Below are 21,569 nucleotides of genomic sequence, written 5' to 3'. Positions count from 1 at the left end.
AGTTGCACTCTCTCGATCCTCCTCCCCGTTCCTCCGGGAGCGGGGAAGGGGAGAGCCCCGGTGCGGGGGGGGGGGGGGAGAGGGACACGGACCTCGATTGTTGTCAGCTCGGCACCACTCACTGGGAGTGAGTGAACAAGTTACCTGACTGGGTTTAAACCACGACAAGGACTTAATTCGTAGTTCTACCACAATGTGATTTGAACCCTTAAAATTCAAAGTGAAGGTTCTGCAGCTGACTTGTGCATTTTCAGGGAAAACTTGGGTATGGATACATTGGTGTATGTAAGCACCGCGTGAGGTTTTAATCATTAGGATACTTTAAGTTTGTTGGCTGTGACAAGCACTGGAAAAGCTAGTGACTTTTCTAGGCATCACATCCTTTTGCTTCTGGCAAGTCCTTTCATGCATCTTACATCTTTCCAGAAATGGCTCTTCATGGGGATTTAATGGGAGGTAGTTACCTCGCTGAGCTGTCAGACCCACAAACACTTGCTTAGTTGCTTTTTCTGCCCACCCCTGCTGCCTGCAGGTCTGGCTAAGCACCTGCAGCTAGGCAGGGAGTAGTCCCAGTCCCTTTGCTTTAGGTTTTCAGCTCTAGTGGTGGCTGCTGCTGTGGAAATTCAGCATGGATTGGTGGGCATCAGTCTGCCCACGGATTTATCCCTTCAGCAGTCCCTCACCATTCATGTAGTTGAAGTGGATGGCAGCTAGGAATATAAGAGATAAATATGTACATATAATAGAAATGCGAGCTGGAATATAATTTACTCCCTTTTTGACCCCATTTACTCTAGTATGATCAAATGCTTTTAGTTTGCAACGATGCTTTCTCTTTTAAAATCTGCATCTATTGTCTGATTATGGAATTTGTTAACATAGCCCTTTACGTTTGTTATTCTGCTGAAATCTGTGATTAACTGTGGCTTCTTTTTTTTTCCCTTCTTACATTGTTTACAACTTTTAAGATGTAATACTGCTGAAAAAACAGTTGTCTGACATTAAGAATACTGTTTCAGTGACTGGTACTGCTGCATATGGTATTTACAAGACTGATTAATGGTTTTTCCTAGGAAAAAGGTTGTTGAATTATATTAATACCATATAGTAAGATCAAGTCTGACTCTGCTTTTAGTACTTGTTTAGTTATGATTCAGCATGAAGGGCAAAGGCAGGGTGCAGTGTGTGCGTATGTGTCTGTACATGCAGGAGGTGGTAGGAAATGGCTTCAGCATTCTTCTGTGGCACAGCAAAAGCAGAGCTCCTTTAAAAAGATCTGTACAAGTGAGCTGCACATGCAGTCTTTTGGCTTCTTTGTTTATCTCACCTTACAAAATAGATGATCCTGAGGGTAGAGAATTAAAAAAAAAAATAACCCGCAACAAAAACCAACAAGGCCCTGATGAGAACATGCACAGATGCAGTACCAGCTCCACAGTAGAACTGTAATCCTCCCTTCTGTCCCAAAATCAAAGACAAATGTTAAAGACATTAAAAAGGTGACTGGTGTTCGTCTTTTTTTCCCCCTTTCGATAGTGCGGCTTCATGACAGCATCTCAGAAGAAGGATTCCATTACTTAGTCTTTGACTTGTAAGTATGAATTTTGCATATATTTAGCATGTTGGGGATGTGGTACTCAAACTTTTAGATGTAAATACAAGTTCACAAGGTAAATGAGTGGTTCTGGTGCACTGAGTTGGACAAACATGTAAACAGAGCTGGAAGGACAGTAACATATTTGGTCATTTGCATGTGCAAGAACTGATTTGCATCACACATTAAATTCCATATTAAATGAATATTAATTCCATATTAAAAACTTTGAATAAGCAGGGCCACTGTTGAAGTGGATTTTAGTATCAAATATAGGTATGTAAGTACATTTGCATGATGTCTGCCAAAGCTAAGCAAACACAGGACTCAGAAAAAATAATTTGCTGCAAGCCAGTTATCTGTAAAGGAACAAAAAAAAAAAAAAAAAGCCACCAACGTGTGAAACAATAGTTTCTCTACAGAAAATCTCCACTGTGGGATTGAAAGGTAAGCCTGAGTTTCCTACAGGGAAAGATTCTTTCATTGTATTATTCCCAATTCATGTCTTACCAATAGAATGTTTCATTATTATTCCCAATTCATGTCTTACCAATAGAATGTTTCATTTTGACATCATTCAGAATATAAAATGCCCAGCATATACAAAGGAAGTTTCCTATTTACTTTCCATTTTGCTTCAGGACTTTGAGTCCTGTGAGTTGTTCATGTAGTGACTGCATATGTGGAGCTTATTCCTCCCAGATCAGGCTGTTCAGTGGAAGAAGGAATTGTGACAAGATAAACTGGGTGTCTCATACTCTCAACTTAAAAAAAGACACTGACATTCTTCATTCTGCCTGGGACAAGCAAACTTTTCTAGTCACCAGAAAAGTTACAGCTTTTAGTTCTGGGTATGGGCAAACATGAATGATTAGGGATTATTTTACAAAACTTTAGTTATTTGAGTAGAACTACCTATTTCAATTGCAAAGTTTTCCAGGCAGTTTATGATTTTGACAAACATGACCACCACTCCCCCCAAGAGCTTTGTTAGATCCAACATGCTGGTTAAAAGGAAAATATGTTATTTCCTCTAAATATGTGAAACAGCTCATTTCTAAGCATACAAACTGAAATACTTTTATTCAGTGTAGGTGGGTTAGAACCTGGGTCTTCCACAATCAATTTTGTGCTCTCATGTTCAGGTTTTGTTCTGGTTTATCTTCTCACTTAGTTTCTTTAAAGAAATTTGTGAAGAATTCTTCCAGGCTAGATTTCAGACTAGTAGTACAAAATGTTAAATAGCCTGTCTGCGGTGAAGGGGTTCAGGATTCAGTGCTCAAATCCTAACTGGGCTCAGAAGGAACTTGTATCTGACTTGTGTATATCCCAGGTAAGCGCTCTGACTATTGGCTTAAAAATGGTTGTAGGGCACAACACGCATACTTGTTCTCTGACATGCACTGGGGTTTTCTTCTGCTTTTTTTTTTGGGGGGGGGGGGTCTTTTTGTTGTTTTTTTTGTTATTTTTTTTTTAAGAGGAAATCTTTCTATGTGGAATTGGAAAAATCTTCTTAATCCTGAACCTTTCCAAGAAGTGCGTGCAGAATTCTTGGTTCTAAGGACAATATCACTAGTGTGGCATTTTTATTTTTTTGTTGTGCTATTGTACTTTTAGAAACTATAGCCTACTGTAATTGCAGTGAGTCAACTTCTGCATTAAATTTCATATATCATGCCAGACATATCTCAGGAGATTGCAATGTGAACTAGGAGGCATTTGAACAGCTACAGAGTTGTAGTTACCAGTATCTGTATCTCAGTAGTAACAGAACAAATACAAGCCTGTATTCTGCAATAAAAATCAACACCTAACCAGAAGATACAGCCCTGGCAGAAAATTAGATTCTGCAAGAAGCACTCTGCAGTGGCTGGAACTTTCCCTGTCAGTCCTGTTCAGGCCAATGGCATCCTAGGGTGTATTGGAAAGGGTGTGGTTAGTAGGTCAAGAGAGGTTCTCCTCCCCCTCTACTCTGCCTTGGTGAGGCCGCATCTGGAATATTGTGTCCAGTTCTGGGCCCCTCAGTTCAAGAAGGACAGGGACCTGCTGGAGAGAGTCCAGCGCAGGGCAACAAAGATGATTAAGGGAGTGGAACATCTCTCTTACGAGGAGAGGCTGAGGGAGCTGGGACAATTTAGCTTGGAGAAGAGGAGACTGAGGGGTGGCCTCATCAATGTTTACAAATATGTAAAGGGCAAGTGTCAGGATGATGGAGCTAGGTTTTTTTCAGTGATGTCCAGTGATAGGACAAGGGGCAATGGGTGTAAACTGGAGCATAGGAGATTCCATGTGAACATCAGGAAAAATTTCTTTACTATGAGAGTGACAGATCACTGGAACAGGTTGCCCAGGGGGGTTGTGGAGTCTCCTACGTTAGAGATATTCAAGGCTCGCCTGGACAAGTTCCTGTGTGATGTACTCTAGGTTACCCTGCTCTTGCAGGAGGGTTGGACTAGATGATTTTTTGAGGTCCCTTCCAACCGTTAGGATTCTGTGATTCTGTGAACAGACTTAAACATGTGCAAGAACCGCATGAGTTTGCGTTTCATCCTCTTCAAAGAAAGAGGGCTTCAACACACACACACACACACACACACACACACATATGCAGCTTATTATGTTTAGATCATTTGGTTTGTTTTTTTTTTGTCAAAATAAATTACTTTGCAGAAACAGAAACCATCTAAATAGCAGAGGCAATGACTGTACCTACTGATCATTGTCTTTGGAAAAGCAACATCTTACATTCGCAAAGAACATTTGCCTCATTATTAAGGATGGTTGCTCAGTTATTTTTTCATTCAGAATAAGAAATTACAGCTTTAATGCTTACTAATTCCATTTTTTTTTGTGAAACTTCATCTTCACTGCAGTTACAAATATGTGGGTTAGTGGTTTCTTTAAATGTACATAAATGAGCTGCCACAAAAGAGGTACCATATCTACTTCTTTAATTTGAAGGCCAAGTACATACTTTCATTTATTTATTTATTTACTTTCTATTCAACAGGAGCCTGACTGTGGTGTAACACTGTCACTCCACCTACACATACCATCATGTCATTTTCTTAATGAATTCTTTCACTCTGTGGAATTCGGTGCAACTGTTTCTTTAGAAATTTCTTTCAGACTGCATCCCACATAAGAAAGTGAAGACTGCTTTTTTTGTTAATAGAAAAAAAAAAGCCTAATCATTGCCACTTTCTACTTTGAATTTCTAATAATCTGTGTTGAATTAATGTCATGGGAATGCCTGCAATCTGAAGGAGAAGCCTGTTGCTTCACTTCTATAGCTGTGCTTTTACCTGGAGGGAATAAAAGAGATTAACGTACTCTGTTGAAGGCGTGCATTTGAGTGAAGAGCTCTTGTGCCAAAATGTGAAGGTGGAAGTCTTCTAAAATCCATGTGGAAACTGGACATTGAACAATGAAAGATGTGCTTTCTGATAAAATGTGGTGTTGGGGTATTCATGTAAGAAGCTCTGCATAGAAAATAGATGCACTAAAGTATTCACACATACACACACACACATATATATATATCTGTTGGTAACGCCCCATCTCTGAAATACATACATGATGGTGCCATTCTGGAATATGGTAGTTTTGCACTTGAGTAGACAAAATTTTTTTCAAGGTCCTGTTGACATCACTTTCAAGGAGTGGTGGCGTCTTACTGGTCTACCAACATGGCCCCTACATACAAGATTACCTGAGATAGCCGCCTATGATCTTTCTCCCAAGCAAAGAACTTCCTCCTGTTATATTTCTCTCACTAGATATAGTGAAGTGATTAGCAGAATAGTAAAACGTGCAAAGTAAGACTAGTAATGGACTTCATGAAGTTTGTTACTCCTCCTCCCTTACTGCTTGAGGCAAGTGTGATTAGGGTTTGCATCTCTTAGCCCATTTCAGTTGCTAAGCACAAATGAGATTGTCTTCAGCGTTAATAATGTTAAATGAGTTAAAATCCAATCGATTCTGTCGTTATTAATTGCTGTGTCTGAATGGAAACAGCTGTAGCACTTGAAGACTCTCTTGTGCAAGTTAGTAAGATTCAGTGTTGCCCATTTTCATGCACTTGAGATGCAACAATTGGTACATTAAGACTCCTGGTGTTGCTGTTGAATCCAAGTGGAGGGATTGTATGTGTAGAAGAAACCAAAATACAAAAAAAAAAAAAATAAATCCTAATTGCAAAACAATGTTTGCTTTAGTTTACATGTTCTGGACTGGTGTTTGCATAGGATACATGCCTGAACCGCTCTTTTTGGGAAGTAGAAAGGTCACAGATAAATGTACCAAGTATATAGCCATTGTAATTTTGTAAGACTGCTTCCTTGCACCTTCATTATGAAAACAATTTAAGAAATAAGAAGTCTAGGAGGAAACAATGCCAGTGTGATCAGCAGCAGCAGAGGCTTTTCTAGCCAGCTTTGCTAATCCTTTTAAATGTCTTCTTAAAAGTATAAACTTTCCTAATCAATCATATGGTATATGAAGTTGAGTATTTTTGTATGTGTTATTACAAATGTTTCCAACAAAAGAAAGTGGCATTTAACACTGTAAATGCAGTAATTTGTTTACTGAGTGTTAAAAGTCAGTTGAATGAAGTAGTTAAAAATTGCATTGTGATGTACCTCTTCTGTGAGGTGAGCAGAAATATCATCCTTTGGACATGGAATCCTTCTGCCTCCCTCTTTGCAGGTTTCCTGGAAGCATACCTGGTACAGAGGGCCTTGGTGTTTTCACATGCTGCTTGTACTTCTGTTTGAACAAACCCACTTGATTTATTTGTTGCCATTTTAGTGTACTCTTCAGAAAAGTATGGAAGAAGAGTAATAACTTGTGAGAGGCAGTGGCTTTTAATTTGTATCCTGAGAGTTACCAGAGCTCATATCATGCATGTCCTATTGTGAAACAGGATCTCACTGAAGTTGACAATTTATCTGTATCAGAAAGCCACTGAGATAGATTTACTTCCCATTCTAATCTTGAGAACAGAACAGCTCAGTAGGTGTTCATGTAGCTTTATACCGAAGGACCAAAGTTGGTTTGCTTTTTTTTTTTAACTTTTTGCCCTCTGCTTTACGGTCTCACTTATATTTTATACAAGATACAAGGGAAAAAAATCCTAACAAAATGACATCTAATAAGGAGTAGTATGCTTTATCACAACTTTGGCATTAAACTGTATGGACTACAGTTTTATATAGCAGCTTATTGTAACTGCTCTGTTCTTTATTTATAAAATCAGTGAGTAACATAGGTTGGTAAAGATCCCTAGAAGTTTTCTGGTCTGACCCCCTTCTACAACACGGTCCAATTGAATCAGTTTGCTCAGGGGGTTTTCAAGGTTGGAACATCTTCAAGAATGGAAGTTCCACAACCTCTTTGAGCAACAAGTGCATAGTAAATAATTATAATAACAATAAAGGAAGAAAAATCCTTGTATCTATTTGATATTTCCAGTGTTTCAGCTTGTCTGTTGCCTTTCATGCTGTCTCTGCATATCTACCCATTAGAGGGTTGTGAACAGCAATGAGATCTCCCCTGAGCCTTTCCATCTTAATGGTGAAAAGACCTAATTATCTCAGCCTCTCCATGGGCGTCCAAATCTGATGAATTTGGTTGCCCTTCATTAAACACCATTGTGTCAATGTTGTTCATGTTCTGGGGAGCCCAAAAGGGGACATGATCCAGGTGTGTTCTCATGTGTGCCAAATGCCAGGGAAGAATTGCTTCCTTCAGCCTCCTGGCTCTCCTATATATATCATGATGCAGCAGATCTTTGCTGCTGCAAGGGCTCATTGCTCATGCACTCTTAGTGTGCAAAAGCCACTAACATGGCTATACTGATTTTCTGAGTCAGAGGCTCAGGAGATGCAGGAGAGTTCTGGCCTCTCTTAATCCCCTGTGCTACCTTCCTTCATTATGGCCATGTAGCTACCTTCTGAGAATGATTCCTGATGTATCCTTGAGAGTGACAGGGCATGGGAGTTGCTGACTTATGCTTGTCAGTGAAATTCACCTTATCTGTTCCTGCTTTCATTTTTTTCATCACGTAGCAATGGGTATGAATACCAAGCAAATGTTTAGTGTCAGCAAGTAAGAATGCATATCCCCCTCTCTTCTCCATGCTCAAGAACAAGCATCAGTTTGGTGTTTCTCCCACTGAAATGCACTTTGATGACAAAAACTTTTTCTTTCTGGGCTTGGATCAAAATGAATGTTTTAGGGAAGAGTAAGATCAAATGATGCTTTTTTTTTTTTTCGTTCGTCACAAAGTGAGAATTATTCCTCTTTACCAGAACTGTGGTAGACAAATACACATGCAAAATGGAGGTATCAAAGACTGTCAAAATATGCATCAATCAAACTTTTTGTGTTAAAGGAGCCAAAACCAGTTTCTGGAAGGTAAAAGACAAAGAGAATACAAATAAGGCAACCAGATATTTTACCTCCTTCTGCTTTTATTGCAGACTTTTTTACAGAACAGCATTGTTATCTGAAAGTGATTACTTTCTGTTGTGGTTTAAACCCAGCCAGCCAGCTTGTTCACTCACTTCCCCCCCTTCTTGCCCTCCCCCTACTCCCAGAGGGCCGGAGAGGAGAATCAAAAAGAATGCAACTCCCACAGGTTGAGATAAGAACAGTTTAGTAACTAAGGTATAACACAAATCACTACTGCTACCACCAATAATAATAATGATAAAGGAAATAACAAGGGAAGAGAATACAGCACCTCACCACCAGCCAACTGATAACTCGCCCCCCCCAGCCCGACCAAGCACCGACCTATACCTCCTCCAACCCTGCAGTCCCCCAGCCCTTCCAGGTAACTCTCCGTTACATCCTGGGCATGACATGCTGTGGTATGGAATACCCCTTTGGTCAGTTCGGGTCAGGTGTCCTGTCTCTGCTTCCTCCCGACTTCCCCTCCTCCCTGGCAGAGCATGAGGCTCACAAAGTCCTTAGCCAAACAAAAATGTCATTATCAGCTCTGTTCCCAGGCCGAAAGTCAAAACAGAGCACTGCACCAGCTACCAAGAAGGAGAAGCTACTGCTGAACCCAGGACACTTTCCAAGTCAGCAAGGTGTAAACTCAGATAAAGGATGATGTATCCCAAATGTAAATGGAAATATGAAAATAAAGTTCTTTAACTGGCCTTCTTGAGGAAAGGAACTGTGCTGCTGATCGAGCAGGTCATTTCTGTCATTATCTAATGTGACTAAATAAACTGAGATCCACAATGAACAGTTAGTACAGAAATTTGCAAATGAGTGTTACAGCTCTGGAGGTTACAAGTATCCCCACTTTTAATTTTTTTATCCATTTAAATTTAACTGTATTCATTGTAATATAGATTTTCAAGCATCTTAATCTTTAAGCATCCCTACTCTAGTTTTTATGTTAGTGAATTCATTGAGATTATAATGTGCTATAAGAAAAATCACTCTATTCATAATCGGCAAAGAAATATGAGCACTGATCTTCCATCTAGGAATTATTTATGTTGGCACATCAGTAGGATGAAGGTTTTTGAAAGCAGGAATCAGACTAACTCGTGCATCCTGTCTGCTGAGGCTGTGTGAAGGTGCTCTGGTTAGCTTGTGTTCCTGATTTTACCCTTACATTTATTCACAGGTATTGTATGCTTATTCATTAGTCTACCAATATCATCCCTTACAGCACTCCTTTATGGAGAACAGGGTTCCTGTTCTTTGTCTTCAGTAGTTATTTTCATCCCTCTTAAACTTTGTTTTGCCAAGCTAAACTGTCTTGGCTTCTATGGGAAGATATGAGTAAGTGAATAGACAGACTAGTATTAATTTTCTGGTCATACTGCTGATTCAGTTCCCTTTTTTGAATGACCAGAACTGTGTATCATATGAGGAGGGATTTTACTGTGGTGTGTCAAAACATTGCTGTCACCATTTTTCAAATGCATTCCAAGCATCCTGCTGGTGACTCATTCTGAACTGTCATCTTTCGGTTATAACAACACAGTTTTATTTCTTTTTAACCACTTCCTACTATTAAATCATTGGCTCTACAATGAAACTCTGAGGATGCAGCCACGCATGGCTGCTTCTGTTACTGGTTCCCTGGATCATACAATTCTTCTTTCATACCATTAATGCCTCTTAAATTATTTGAAGTGACACTTTTTCTAAACTATTTCTACTTTCTTGTCAAAGACAACTGAAAATTTTGTAGAAAAAAGAAAAATCTTATCATTTAACTGATTAAGGTACTCTGCTTCTAATGATACTCTCCTTCCAACTCAGTAATCCTCTTTCTAGCAAAAGCACAAGAGGTACCCTCAGGCACATGGGTATCCCCCTGTTGTGTTTTGGCCTAAGCTTAAAGGCCCTTTTCCCTTTTTAGCCTTTCTAGCATTATCTTATTCTCCTTCTTTACATCTGTCTTTACATTGCAGTTTTCTATCCTTAAGTGTTCTGAACTTCATTCATAATTTCCTATGCTGGTCTGCTTCCTTTAATCTGTAGTTTTACTGCTTATTCTTGACATCCTTAAATGGTGTATAGTATCTTGCCCAATAAACTGCTGCTCTTTGCTTTTATTTTCTATCAGTGATTGCTCTCCCACCGCATTCTTTTTATTCATGTAATGATTTGGATGGACAAACTTTCCACTTGAGTCCTTTCACCTTGCTGGTCAAGACCTCTTGCATTTCTGTACAAATGTTTCAGTTACTCCTCTCTGACTTCTCCCTGTCAAGTTCATTTATGATGCTTTTCACTTCTGAAATCTCCATTCCCACCTTCTTTTATTTAACAGAGTCACTGGAGGTGAATTATTTGAAGATATAGTTGCAAGAGAATATTATAGTGAAGCAGATGCTAGGTAAGTAATTGGTTTTTCTGACGTTGCCTTTAATAACTATAGGATAGTAACTTACCTCTCTCATGGTGTTTGGCATCAGTTTCACTAGCACAGCCTGTGAAACTCTAGGATTTGTCCTAGAGTCTCTTAGGCTTGGAAGGGCACAGTTTGCTGTTTTGAGCTTATGACTGTGTGGTGGAGAACTTCTATGAAGTCTTGATATTTGCTGATCTGAAAAGGTTTAAATCACTTCTCACTTCGTTAAAATCTTTGTGAATTTGTGAAATAGTTAAAATCCTACCCAGTTTTCTCCTCTGCAAACTGGACATAACATTTCAGCTGTCTCATCTAGGGATTCTTAAATGTGCTGATCAAAGTTTGAAATATATTCTGGTCTTGAAGAAATTTTACATTAAATACCATTCTTGTTCTCAGACCACAAGTACTAATTTCCTTTTCGTATTTAAACATTTTTGTTGTGTGTCATCAATATGCAATTACACTGTGCATCTCATAGTCTGAGCTCAAATACGAAATCTCTAGCAATTTTCTGCAAGTGCTTGTTGAAAAACTTGAAGAGTAAGTTGACAATTATCATAATTTGCATGCTGACATAAAGCGTCAGGCCTTTTTTTCATCTCAGAATCTGTTTGCTCTCATATAATAAATCTTGAATACTCTTATGTAATTATGAATCTTAAACTTTGTGGTCAATTACTGTAAAGAAAATATGCTCTACCATTAAATTCTTCACAGAAAATTTCTCTCAAAGAATCCTCATGGTTTTGTGTGTTCATAGTCACACACCACCATTGATATATATTTAAATTTCAGTTATCCCTTGGAATTAATTGGCAGATGATTGGGAAGCATTAAGCGTCATTAGCAACAGTGGTAGGATAATAATGAACAAACAAGAAGTTTCTCTTGAATATTAGGAAGGTTCTACTGTTTATTGCTCCCACTAATTTTTGTAGGAGTACTAGAAACATCATTCCTTGAAGCATTTAAATGCAGAGCAAAACACAATGTAGAAGAGAAGATAAAATTGTTAATTTAGGTGACATGGAAGAAGACGAGTTATGTTTAAAAATTTTTGAATTACTTTCTACCTGTTGTAGAAATCAAGCAAAATTTTAAGTATTGATGCCAAAGGCCAGCGTATGGTGTCATTGTGTGTTTTTAAGATACCCGTGATTTGAAAGGAAAAATTGCAATGATTTTTTTTTTCTGTTTTGGAATTGTGACATATTGGAAGGGGTTGTGCATATATATATATGATATATGATATATATTTATCATATATATGTGTGCATTTTATATATCCAGTAAAACCTGACCAAATAAGTGAAATACTTAGTTATAATGCATCTCTGTATATTTATATATTTATATATATACATTCGTGTGTGTCTGTGTTTGTACATATATCTATATAGTGTGTGTGTCTATATATATCCCTATAGAAATAGTTAATGAAATGTATAGCTGCATATCCTAGGATTGTGATACTGGTCTGCTCCTGCAAGTCCTTACTCATGCAAGTAGTGTTTACTCATACAAGCAGTCCAGTTCAATGAGTTGTGAACTACTTGCAGAGGAAAGGATTTTCAGGCCTGGGCTCCAGTTACTGATTTATGACCATTCCTTCTGAATTCCATGGTCAAAATGGTTAAAAATGTAAATAGTTAAAAATTTAGATCAGTATCAAATCCGTGGCCCTTGACTACTACTTACCATCACTTACTTCTGCCACAAGATGTTATTTAAAACCAAAAAAGCTGTTGTGGTACCAAAAAACATCTGAAAAGTTCCAGTGATCTAGAGGATGAACACTTCAGTTGTGCTTTTTGGCATCATAGGCTGGCCAAAACTTGCAAACTTGGGCATGGAAAAATTAGGTGCTAATTAAATGATTTAAAGCAGCAAAATAAAACAGTTTTCCACATTTTTAACATGGGTTTCCATTTCATGAGTGACTAGTACTTGATGATATTTTAAATGAAAGTGCATGCCACCTTTTTGAATGACTTGGCTTTATTCTACTAATAGATTTTAAGAAACCTTTAGATTCAAAATGAGAATTGTTTTGCTTTTCCTGAGTTTTTTACCTTTTTTGTTTGTTTCATTTGTTTTCCGTGTATCATTGCATTTCTGAGCATTTCCTTGTGTCAGCACGTGTTGTAAGTTAATTTTACCCTAAAAATTCTAAAACCCCAAAACATACCAGTGATTGTTTTACTACCTGCACATTATTTTTCCTGTAGCAGTTTTTTGGAAACTGGACAAAGCTTCCATACTGCTGAATGAAAAAACAAAATAATGATTCTGTCTCATAGGTGTCATCTGTTCCATGTTCAGTGTCTTTTATCGGTTTGGTTTTGGGTTTGTGGGGGTTTTGTTTGGCTTTGATTTTTTTTTTTTTTTTTTTTGATGCGTTACAGCTGGAGATCTCTCTCTATCCAACATTGCTTTGGTCAATGTGCAGTTGAGACGTGTCAGGAAGTGTAAAATTGCTTTTGTTCTTTATTTTTTTCTTTAAGTTTTATTTTATTTTGTATTTGATGTGATTATGTGCCTTTAAAATGTTCTCCCTTCCATTCTGCCCTTGTATCTTTGCAGTCATTGTATACAGCAGATTCTAGAAAGTGTTAATCATTGTCATCTAAATGGCATAGTTCACAGAGACCTGAAGGTCAGTATCTGGCGCCCATCAATTGGCTATAAGAGTTTGGGGATTTATTTTCTGCTGGGTAGGGGCAGAGGGTGGGTTGTCTGCGATGTTTCCTTGCCTATCCTATTCACCCTCAAAACAACTAGGCAAACAAATAATGCATGATACCTCTTTCCAGTTTGCAAGTCTACAGGCCTAGTATATATCATGGCAAAAGGGGGAATGGTTGCCAAAAACCTGTCTCCTTCCAAGGCGCTGGAGTTACCCTGTGCTGTCAAACGTGTTCTGGTATATATCTAACTGTTGAGGCTGCCCATGTATCACTGTGTCTGCACATGGAGGTGAACTTTGGCAGTGATGTATGTCAGCTTGCAGATTTAAGCACCACTTGTGTTCCGAGGCCCGGGTTGCAGTTGCAGAACCGCTGGTCGCACATGGCTGCGTTAGAGTATGACGAACCCTCAGGCAAGTGATGCTAATTGCCGGCAAAATGGGACCTCGAGAAGTTAATCACTGACCTCACCTGCCTCTCTTGGAGGGGGGGGGGGGGGGTATTACCACAATGGCCGCTACAATTTGTGAGCGAATGTGTGAGGAAGGGCCAAAAAAGTGCAGAGGATGCTAAATGTTTAATACGACCTCGCCAATGAATTATTGGCAAAATTGGTGCGCGTTCCCGACAATTTGCTCTTTACAAATTGCCATTAAAAAATAATAATAAATTAAACTAAGACCAAAGCAAAGCAGCCGACCCGCAGCACGTCTCCGAGGCTGTCCGTTACGGATCCCACAGCGGCGGTGCCTGAGGCCGTCGTGCTCTGAGCGGCGCGGAGCAGAGCGGGGCGGAAAGGAGAGCGTGGACCCCTCACGGCCCCTTCCCCGCTCCCGCCGCTGCCCCGGCCCCGCCTGGCTGCGGGCGTGCGGGCGGCAAGTTCACGCTTTGGACTAACACGCGCCCCTGGTGTTTGCATGCAGTCATTGCATTCAGCAGATCCTGGAGGCTGTGCTCCACTGCCATCAGATGGGCGTAGTCCATCGCGACCTCAAGGTGAGTGCTGCTGCCCGACGAGCTCTCCCCACGCCGTGCGAGAGCAGAGAGCAGGAAACCCTACCAAAACCACGACCTTGAGCAGTTTTCTTTTTTGTTGTAGCGTTTTCCTTTTTGTTTTCCCCTTCTCTTCACCTATGCACAAGAGCGAACCATAGAATGGTTTGGATTAGAAAGGACCTTAAAATCCAGTTCCAACCCCCTGCCATGGGCAGGGACACCTCACACTAAACCATGTCGCCCAAGGCTCTGTCCAGCCTGGCCTTGAACACTGCCAGGAATGGGGCATTTACCACTTCCTTGGGCAGCCTGTGCCAGTGCCTCACCACCTTCACAGTAAAGAACTTATTCCTTAGATCTAACTTGAACTTCCCCTGGTTAAGTTTGAACCCATCACCCTTGTCCTATTGCTAAAGTCCCTGATGAAGAATCCCTCTCTGGCATCCTTGTAGGCCCCCTTAAGATACTGGAAGACTGCTCTGAGGTCTCCACACATCTTCTCTGGGCTGAGCAGCCCAAATTTACTTAGCCTGCCTTCATACGGGAGGTGCTCCAGTCCCTGATCATCCTCGTGGCCCTCCTCTGGACTTGTTCCAACAGTTCCATGTCCTTTTTATGTTGAGGACACCAGAACTGCACACAATACTCCAGGTGAGGTCTCATGAGAGCAGAGCTGAGGGGCAGGATCACCTCCTTTGACCTGCTGGTCACGCTTCTTTTGATGCAGCCCAGGGCACAGGTGTTTTCTGGGCTGTGAGTGCACACTGAAGTGAGCTCATGTTCAGTTTCTCATTGACTGACGCCCCCAAGTCCTTCTCCTGCTCTGGATCACTTCTTTGCCAAACTGCTGGAGAAAATCTTCTCAAGACTTCCCATTACCTCACTATCCAGGTCCACAGTCCGCTGGCATGCGGTGTCAGTACCAGGGAGAACAGGAGTTTCTTTTCAAGCATTTGGTGTATTCATCAAATACGTGATCTTCCTCTCCGTCATGCAGAGCTTTTGGGGCAGGGTGTAGGGGGAACTTTCTGTCTCTCATCAGTATAACTTGGAGTTCTTCTGGGAAGCACACTTACGCTCTAATGTCACACATTTGAGTGATGAAAAGCCAGCTGCTCTGAGGCTCCTGGCACAAAGACCTCCTCCAGATGATGGTTTGGCTTCAGAACACCTTTAAAAAGTGTGAATTTCTACAGTGTTCTCTCCATGATCACCTAAGGAATCAAGCTCCTTCTGGATGAACAGTACTGTTGGGATAGAAGCCTCTGAAAGCAAACTCTTGTGTTGAGAAGAGCATTACCTCTCCCTTACCCATCCGAATAGCTGGAGGCATCTACTGCAAAAATGCTGTCTGCATTTCAAGCATGTTGGCACAGAAATAAACAAAGATCATTTTCTTCTACTGGGAAGCTCAGAGAGGCAAGTCTGCCTCAAAGCTGATAGTAAAGTAGCTAGCAGTGTGGATAAGGAGAGTACTTAATTTGGACTCTTAGACTTCAAGATCCTCAAGTAAAAGAAGCTTGTTTATTTTGAAATGAAGTGGAAGAGCACTGTCTGAAATATCAGACCCTTTACAAAGGCAGCAAGAAATGGCCTGTGGGCTAAGGCAGTGAGACATGCCAGTTTCTTCTAGCACAGCTTCTTTGCCTCTGAGTTTCCTTTCTGAATGAGTTATGCGGAGCAGGAATTTCCTTCCAGGATAAGTATTTTCCACTGGTTATCATTAGTAATAACACTGGAATCAGGATGCCATCATCTTTTTTTTTTTTTCTTTTGCCTTCACTTCCAAGTAAACAATTGTTCCTGTCTGATTTATAAAATCCCAGTTCTTTTCCTCTAGGAGCAGAAAGGGTTACATTCTGAAAGTTCAGAGAGCATGATGAAACTCAAGGATACATACAGTAAATTCTCTACCCATTTTGCGCTTCTGGATTTTCCTGTGTCATGGTTGCATAACAGGAGGCTGACAAGTCTCTATCAAATCCATAAATCTTGCATCAGCCTGCTCATGTGGAGTATGTTTAAATTTATTTCAGGGATGTCACATTTCTCTAGCTGCTCCAGCCATTCCTGTCCCCGATGTACATACACAAGAAGGAATTGAAATAAAAGATTGTAGCTGGGCAAGCTGGCAAAATGAGGAATGCTTGCTAGAACTTTTCACACATTCAGGCAAAATAACTTTTTCTTTGAAAATGCATTAAGTCCAGGTGTTACCTGCTCCAAACCAAAATGTGGAATTCTTTCTTTGGCAAATCCAGGGTGAACTGGAAAAACTGTGAGGAAAAAATGCTTTTGCCAAGCTGTAGCGTACCCAGTTTCGTTTCTGACAGTGAAAACTTCAGGAAGCAGAAAACCATTCTTCAGTTACTACTTTGTAGCAAAAGAAAATAGCCAGAGTGATACAAAAGATTCTGGTGAAGTCCCAGCAGAAGATGCCAAGGCCTAAGACCAGAATGGCAAGATATGCAGAAGATGGTTATGGCTTGGCCTGAATCCTTACTCTGCAAAACTTGATGGATTTCTGTCAATAACTCAGGCCACAATTTGTTGGCATGTTTGGGGCTGGGGAGGGCAATGTGAGGGAGAGATTTTGAACAATCTCATTTTATTCACCTTTCTTTTAGCATAATTTAGTAGGAGAGAGGAGCTTCTGCAGGCTTTTACAACCTACAGAAGTGCTTGTTGCTGCTCTGTTTGTAATCCATGGTGTAAGTCAAAATGGTGGTGGAATTAGAACCAGAAAAAATTAACCTGTTAGTTTCAGCCTTTCTTTAACAGATGGTGAAAGTGCACTTCCGGGTAGAAATTCAGCTCTTGGCAGTTAGCAGCATTGCTGCTTTTGTGAAGTTCTATGATTATGACCCTCTTGCATTCCCCCCAAAAAGCAGATGCCCTGGTTGTAGTCAAGCAAAAATACACAGAGGCATAAGTACTTGATCTCCAAGATTTCAAGACCTTTGGAAAAGTAAGGCGTAAATCATGTTCATTTACTTGTAAGTAATAGTAGTAGTTAACACTGCCATTCTACACACTTGACTGCAGCCAGTCCTGTGCTGGTGGCACAAGTTGACACTATTGACTCCAAAATATGAGTCCAGAGTGGTCCAAGCTGCGCTGTTAATGTTTTCCAAGTAATTGCATTCATTCTAAGTTAATGCATGGTAAATATCTAATATGCTCCTGTCATCCTGGAATGAGAGCTGCGTGTTGCTTAAGCACATAGTCCCACACAATGTTGTCTTTGGCAGAGGAGCAAATCAGGAAATCTGCTTCAGTTTCTGTTGAAACATACCTATGGCAGTGGTAATTATCCAGAGTGCTGTGATTGGCAGGGGATAGACATAGAATGGAATTAAAAAAAAAAAAAAAAAAGTCCTAAGAGGAAAAAAAAAAAGCAACAAAAAAACCCAGCAGCAAAAATCACAAAACTCTTTTGTATGAGATCCCATGGTGTGAGGTGGTATGTGTTTGTTAAATTAGTGCTTGTGTTCAAACAAGAGGGTGAGGTGTTTCCCTGCTTTTGGCTTGCTGAAGGTCACAACCAAGTATGATCATCTGTCACTTTGAGTGGTTTTGAGAAGAAAGTGCGTTCCAAGAAGTAATGACTGAATGTCTCTCACTTTCATAGGAAACCTTCAAGAACTGTGTGACTACATGTGTGAATTAGTGTAGTTGAATGACAGTGTGACATTGCCTAAATCAGTGCTGATGAACCTCGAGAAGAGTCCTCAGCTATTCGGTGTTTGAGATCATGTAGTTGAAGTGGTTACTGATAATTCAAGTTGCTTCAAAATGAAGATTATATTTTATTCTGAGTGATCTTAATTTTTAAAAGTGTGGAAATAGAAGATTCATTAAGTTGATGAATTGGTGCAAGGGTTTTAATACTCTCTTTTCCATGACATAGCAACAAAGGGATGATTGTAAATAAATGCAAAAATGTTCCTTTACAGTTTGGTGAGTGGGGGAAAAAACACCTTTAGACTAAGGAGTTTGTCAGGGCCAGTTGTGTTGTTAATTAGTATCACAGTTGTTGAGGTCAAGCATATTTTGCTGGGTACTTGATAGATGTATTAAGGACAGCCTTTGCTGAAAGAAGATTATGATGGCAGTTGTTTCCAGACTTAGTACCTGCATGGGATTAACTGTAATCACATAAATAGTCCCTTGGAAACCTATAGGATTGCTGCTGGATTTAAAAGGAAATCAGAGTTTAAGAGTTTGCAGAATTGGGTCCGCAGTGCCAGACTGGATATAGTGAATTCCCTTGTGACCTATTGCTACAAAAATTGCAATACCCTTGAGAATGAAGTTTTGTTACTATGTAAATGCAGAACAAAACCTTTTTAAAAAATAATGGAGATAGAAAAGAAAGAAATAGCAAGACAATACCATAGAGTTCACACTTCTCTGAAATTATCTGTTGAATTCTTCGACAATTTGCATTTGATATATTTGCTAAATGAAGTTAAAAGGATTCATTATGAACAGCAGAAAGAATACCACTGTTCTGTTCAGATCCTTTTAATTCTCTGAGTATACTATAGCATTTGATTTCAGATGTGACCAACATTCCCTAAAAGAAAAAAAGCAGAGAGGGAACTTTTGCAGACTTGCATTATTATTTGCAATAGGTTCTTTGCAAGCACAGATGTGGGCATGCTGGTTTGGCTGAAGGATTTGCAATGTAAATGCACCTACCCTCTAATTACAAATGTAATAATAAGTCTGTTATTGTTAAGATGTCATGCAAAACAAGTTTATGTATGACAGTACAGATGCCTAATCCTGGAAACTGCATAGGATAGACTAGCAATTAAAGAAAAGGCATCTTTCATAAGAGTTTTCATTATTTTTCTGGTAGTGGGCCCTGAGGAGTCTTTGGATTGTCCTCTCATGCAGACGGGTGTTGCAATTCCTTATGAGCATTCTGGCTGACCTCCTTCACTAGCAGATCTGCACGCTTTCCATAGTCATGCTGTCATGGGGTCCTAAAGGCTCTTTACAGGCCTGGTGGTTCTTTCCAAGTAGGAATAGGAAGTGCAATTTTTGCAGTTTCATGGAGAAAACACATGGGTTTCTTCTCTTTTTCACTCCTCTAAGTATTTCTTCTTTCCCAGTCTACTGTAGCTAAGAAAAAGTGAAAACTTGTCTAAAACGTATTTTTTTATCTTTACATCTCAATTTTTTTCTCTCTCTGAATAAAGCCTGAGAACTTACTTCTAGCTAGCAAATCCAAGGGAGCAGCAGTAAAACTGGCAGACTTTGGATTAGCTATAGAAGTCCAAGGAGAACAACAGGCTTGGTTTGGTAAGTAAATACTATTCTTTTTCCCTTGCAGGAAGAATGTTATCTGTAACTCTTACTGAATTAAACATAGCTTGGCAGCAGACCTTACGTGTTTAAAAAATAAAAATAAATTTAAAAAAAATAAAAAGAACAAGAAACAAAAATAAATCCCCCAACACTTCAGAAGTGACCTGTGGCTAAATTTCCAAATCTCAGAGCCAACTTGACAAGAAGTGGGTCTTCTTTTTCTCATAGCTTCCTCTTCACTGGCAAAGGTAAATCACCTACCAACAACATCGAAGGAATTGGCAAAAGTCTTTGTGTTGGCACAACTGTATTCATACTGGGGATTTTGCCAGCACAGCAGTACTGGTACAGGGCAGGATGGAGGGAGAGGGTTTTATAATTCATGCTTCTAGTAAATACAGCATTACAAATGTTCCTTTTGACTGTAGTCTGTGTGCCACTGACATTTCTTGACCTGGAAACTTAGGTTTCCTGATTCCTGCTTTTCCTAGCTTTTGTCAGCCTGTAGGTTTGACTTAGGTGCATACCACCCCCTTCTCCCCCACTTTCACCTGTGTATCTAGATGAAGGAAACACGGGTGTAGAGCCTGGGATGGAGACGGGCACCTTCCAGTCAGGTGCTTGTGTGACTGAAGAGTAAGGCTGTGCGTTAATAGTGCTGAGCGTACCCACCCAGTCATCAAAAACATTTTGTCTGAAAAATTTTCTGTCAACTGGAAATACCTGAAAATTTGCACTTAGGAATGTGACTTGAATGAAAATAAAAGGGGGTTGGGTACCTGAGGCTGTACACAGTCGTCCACATCAAGATCTTGCTGTGACAGTGCAAGTTGTCTGTCACAACTCTTTATATTGCTGCCCTAGAGGTGACTGCCTCTTCACATCTGCAAATGAAGCTGTTTGTAAAACTGGTCTTTGACCCACTGAGGTCAAAATAAGCTGGCTTATTAAAAATGTACATAAATTACTATATAAGCAGCTCATGTAGTACATTATGGAGAGCATAAACCCAGGAAGGTAAGATGTGGCTAAAAGCATCTGGAACCTTGCACATTTGTCAGGAAAGGGTTGTCTGTCCACAGCTTACAACATTTTCAGAAATTGATACTGGAGTTTCTGTTTGAAAACATTACCTTCATCTGGGAGCGATCAAGAGTATGCTTTCTTGATGGTGAAGGTGACAAAGATGTATGCAAATGTGGAAGCAAACCCAGTCTGTGCATGTGACCGCTTGATCCTGGGCTTCAGATCTGCTCACAAAATGTTGTAAAGGGAGGGTGTCTGCCCTCCCGAAGGTGGCAGTTGGTGGTGTGATCCAGTTCTCCAGAACTGACACCTCAAATGTATCTTAGGTGTCCTGCACAGTGCTTCTCCTCAGGTTCTAAGAGGATGGAAGATAGTAAATTAAATATAATGCACTTCTCTCCAATTTCACTAAACTTTCCTTTTTTTTTTTTTGTTAATTAAAAAACCCCAAATGATAATTATAGACTGTTACAGTTACCAAGTGCCCAAAGGAAAACAGTGGAAAAGATTGAATACTGGTCATTGTAAGTAATAGGACATGTACAAATGCAATGCATCTGTCTCATACACCACTCTCTGAACAGATGTGAAGCACAGGACAAAATTTAATTGTAAATCCCAGGAGGGAAAAATACAGAATAAAATGTAGCAGCTATGTCTTCTCACTCAGAGCAACTAGAAAGTATCATTTGAAATTGAACAAACTAGTTGTGAAGTTGCTGTCAAAGCTTAGAATGGAAGCACAAAGGATTTGTGAGAGAGTGAGTGTTGGAAATCTAGGATTCACAGGCAGTATGCTGGACATATGTTGGTAGATCTATAAACTAGCCTGTTGTTTTAAATCCCAACCTTTACATAAATGGATTTCAGTAATCCACAAAACACAGAGGAGATTGCTCTTGCACATTAACAAATAGTCCAGTACAACAGGAGTGGGATAGAGATAGGGCAAAACACAAGTGATTTATAATAATGACAGAAGCATCAGGTAAATATGAAGTATCTCAAGAAAAAATCAGCAGAATGAACTTGACTTCAGGGTTATTTTCTGTAGAGA

General features: G+C 39.9%; 1 protein-coding gene across 19 annotated transcripts in view; it reads left to right on the top strand.

Moving 5' to 3' along the window:
- Positions 1-21,569, top strand: part of CAMK2D (calcium/calmodulin dependent protein kinase II delta) — a 164,562-nt gene that overhangs the window by 99,154 nt on the left and 43,839 nt on the right. For 11 of the 19 annotated variants that reach the window (XM_057428348.1, XM_057428343.1, XM_057428338.1 and 8 more), the window contains exons 4-7: positions 1,537-1,591; positions 10,401-10,466; positions 13,068-13,140; positions 19,378-19,480. In XM_057428348.1, the coding sequence (XP_057284331.1) occupies positions 1,537-1,591; positions 10,401-10,466; positions 13,068-13,140; positions 19,378-19,480 (297 nt within the window). Of the gene's footprint in view, positions 1-1,536; positions 1,592-10,400; positions 10,467-13,067; positions 13,141-14,094; positions 14,168-19,377; positions 19,481-21,569 lie in introns of all 19 variants that reach the window. The other 8 variants (XM_057428349.1, XM_057428344.1, XM_057428333.1 and 5 more) reach the window with 1 other exon arrangement.

The sequence above is a fragment of the Pezoporus wallicus genome, unplaced genomic scaffold (assembly GCF_028554395.1).
Source record: "Pezoporus wallicus isolate ANWC-B61680 ecotype Strahan unplaced genomic scaffold, APGP_CSIRO_Pwel_v1 contig_6312, whole genome shotgun sequence".
NCBI classification, from domain to species: domain Eukaryota; kingdom Metazoa; phylum Chordata; class Aves; order Psittaciformes; family Psittacidae; genus Pezoporus; species Pezoporus wallicus.
Note: the sequence above shows the minus strand (reverse complement) of the source record. Positions and strands in the feature narration are given on the sequence as shown.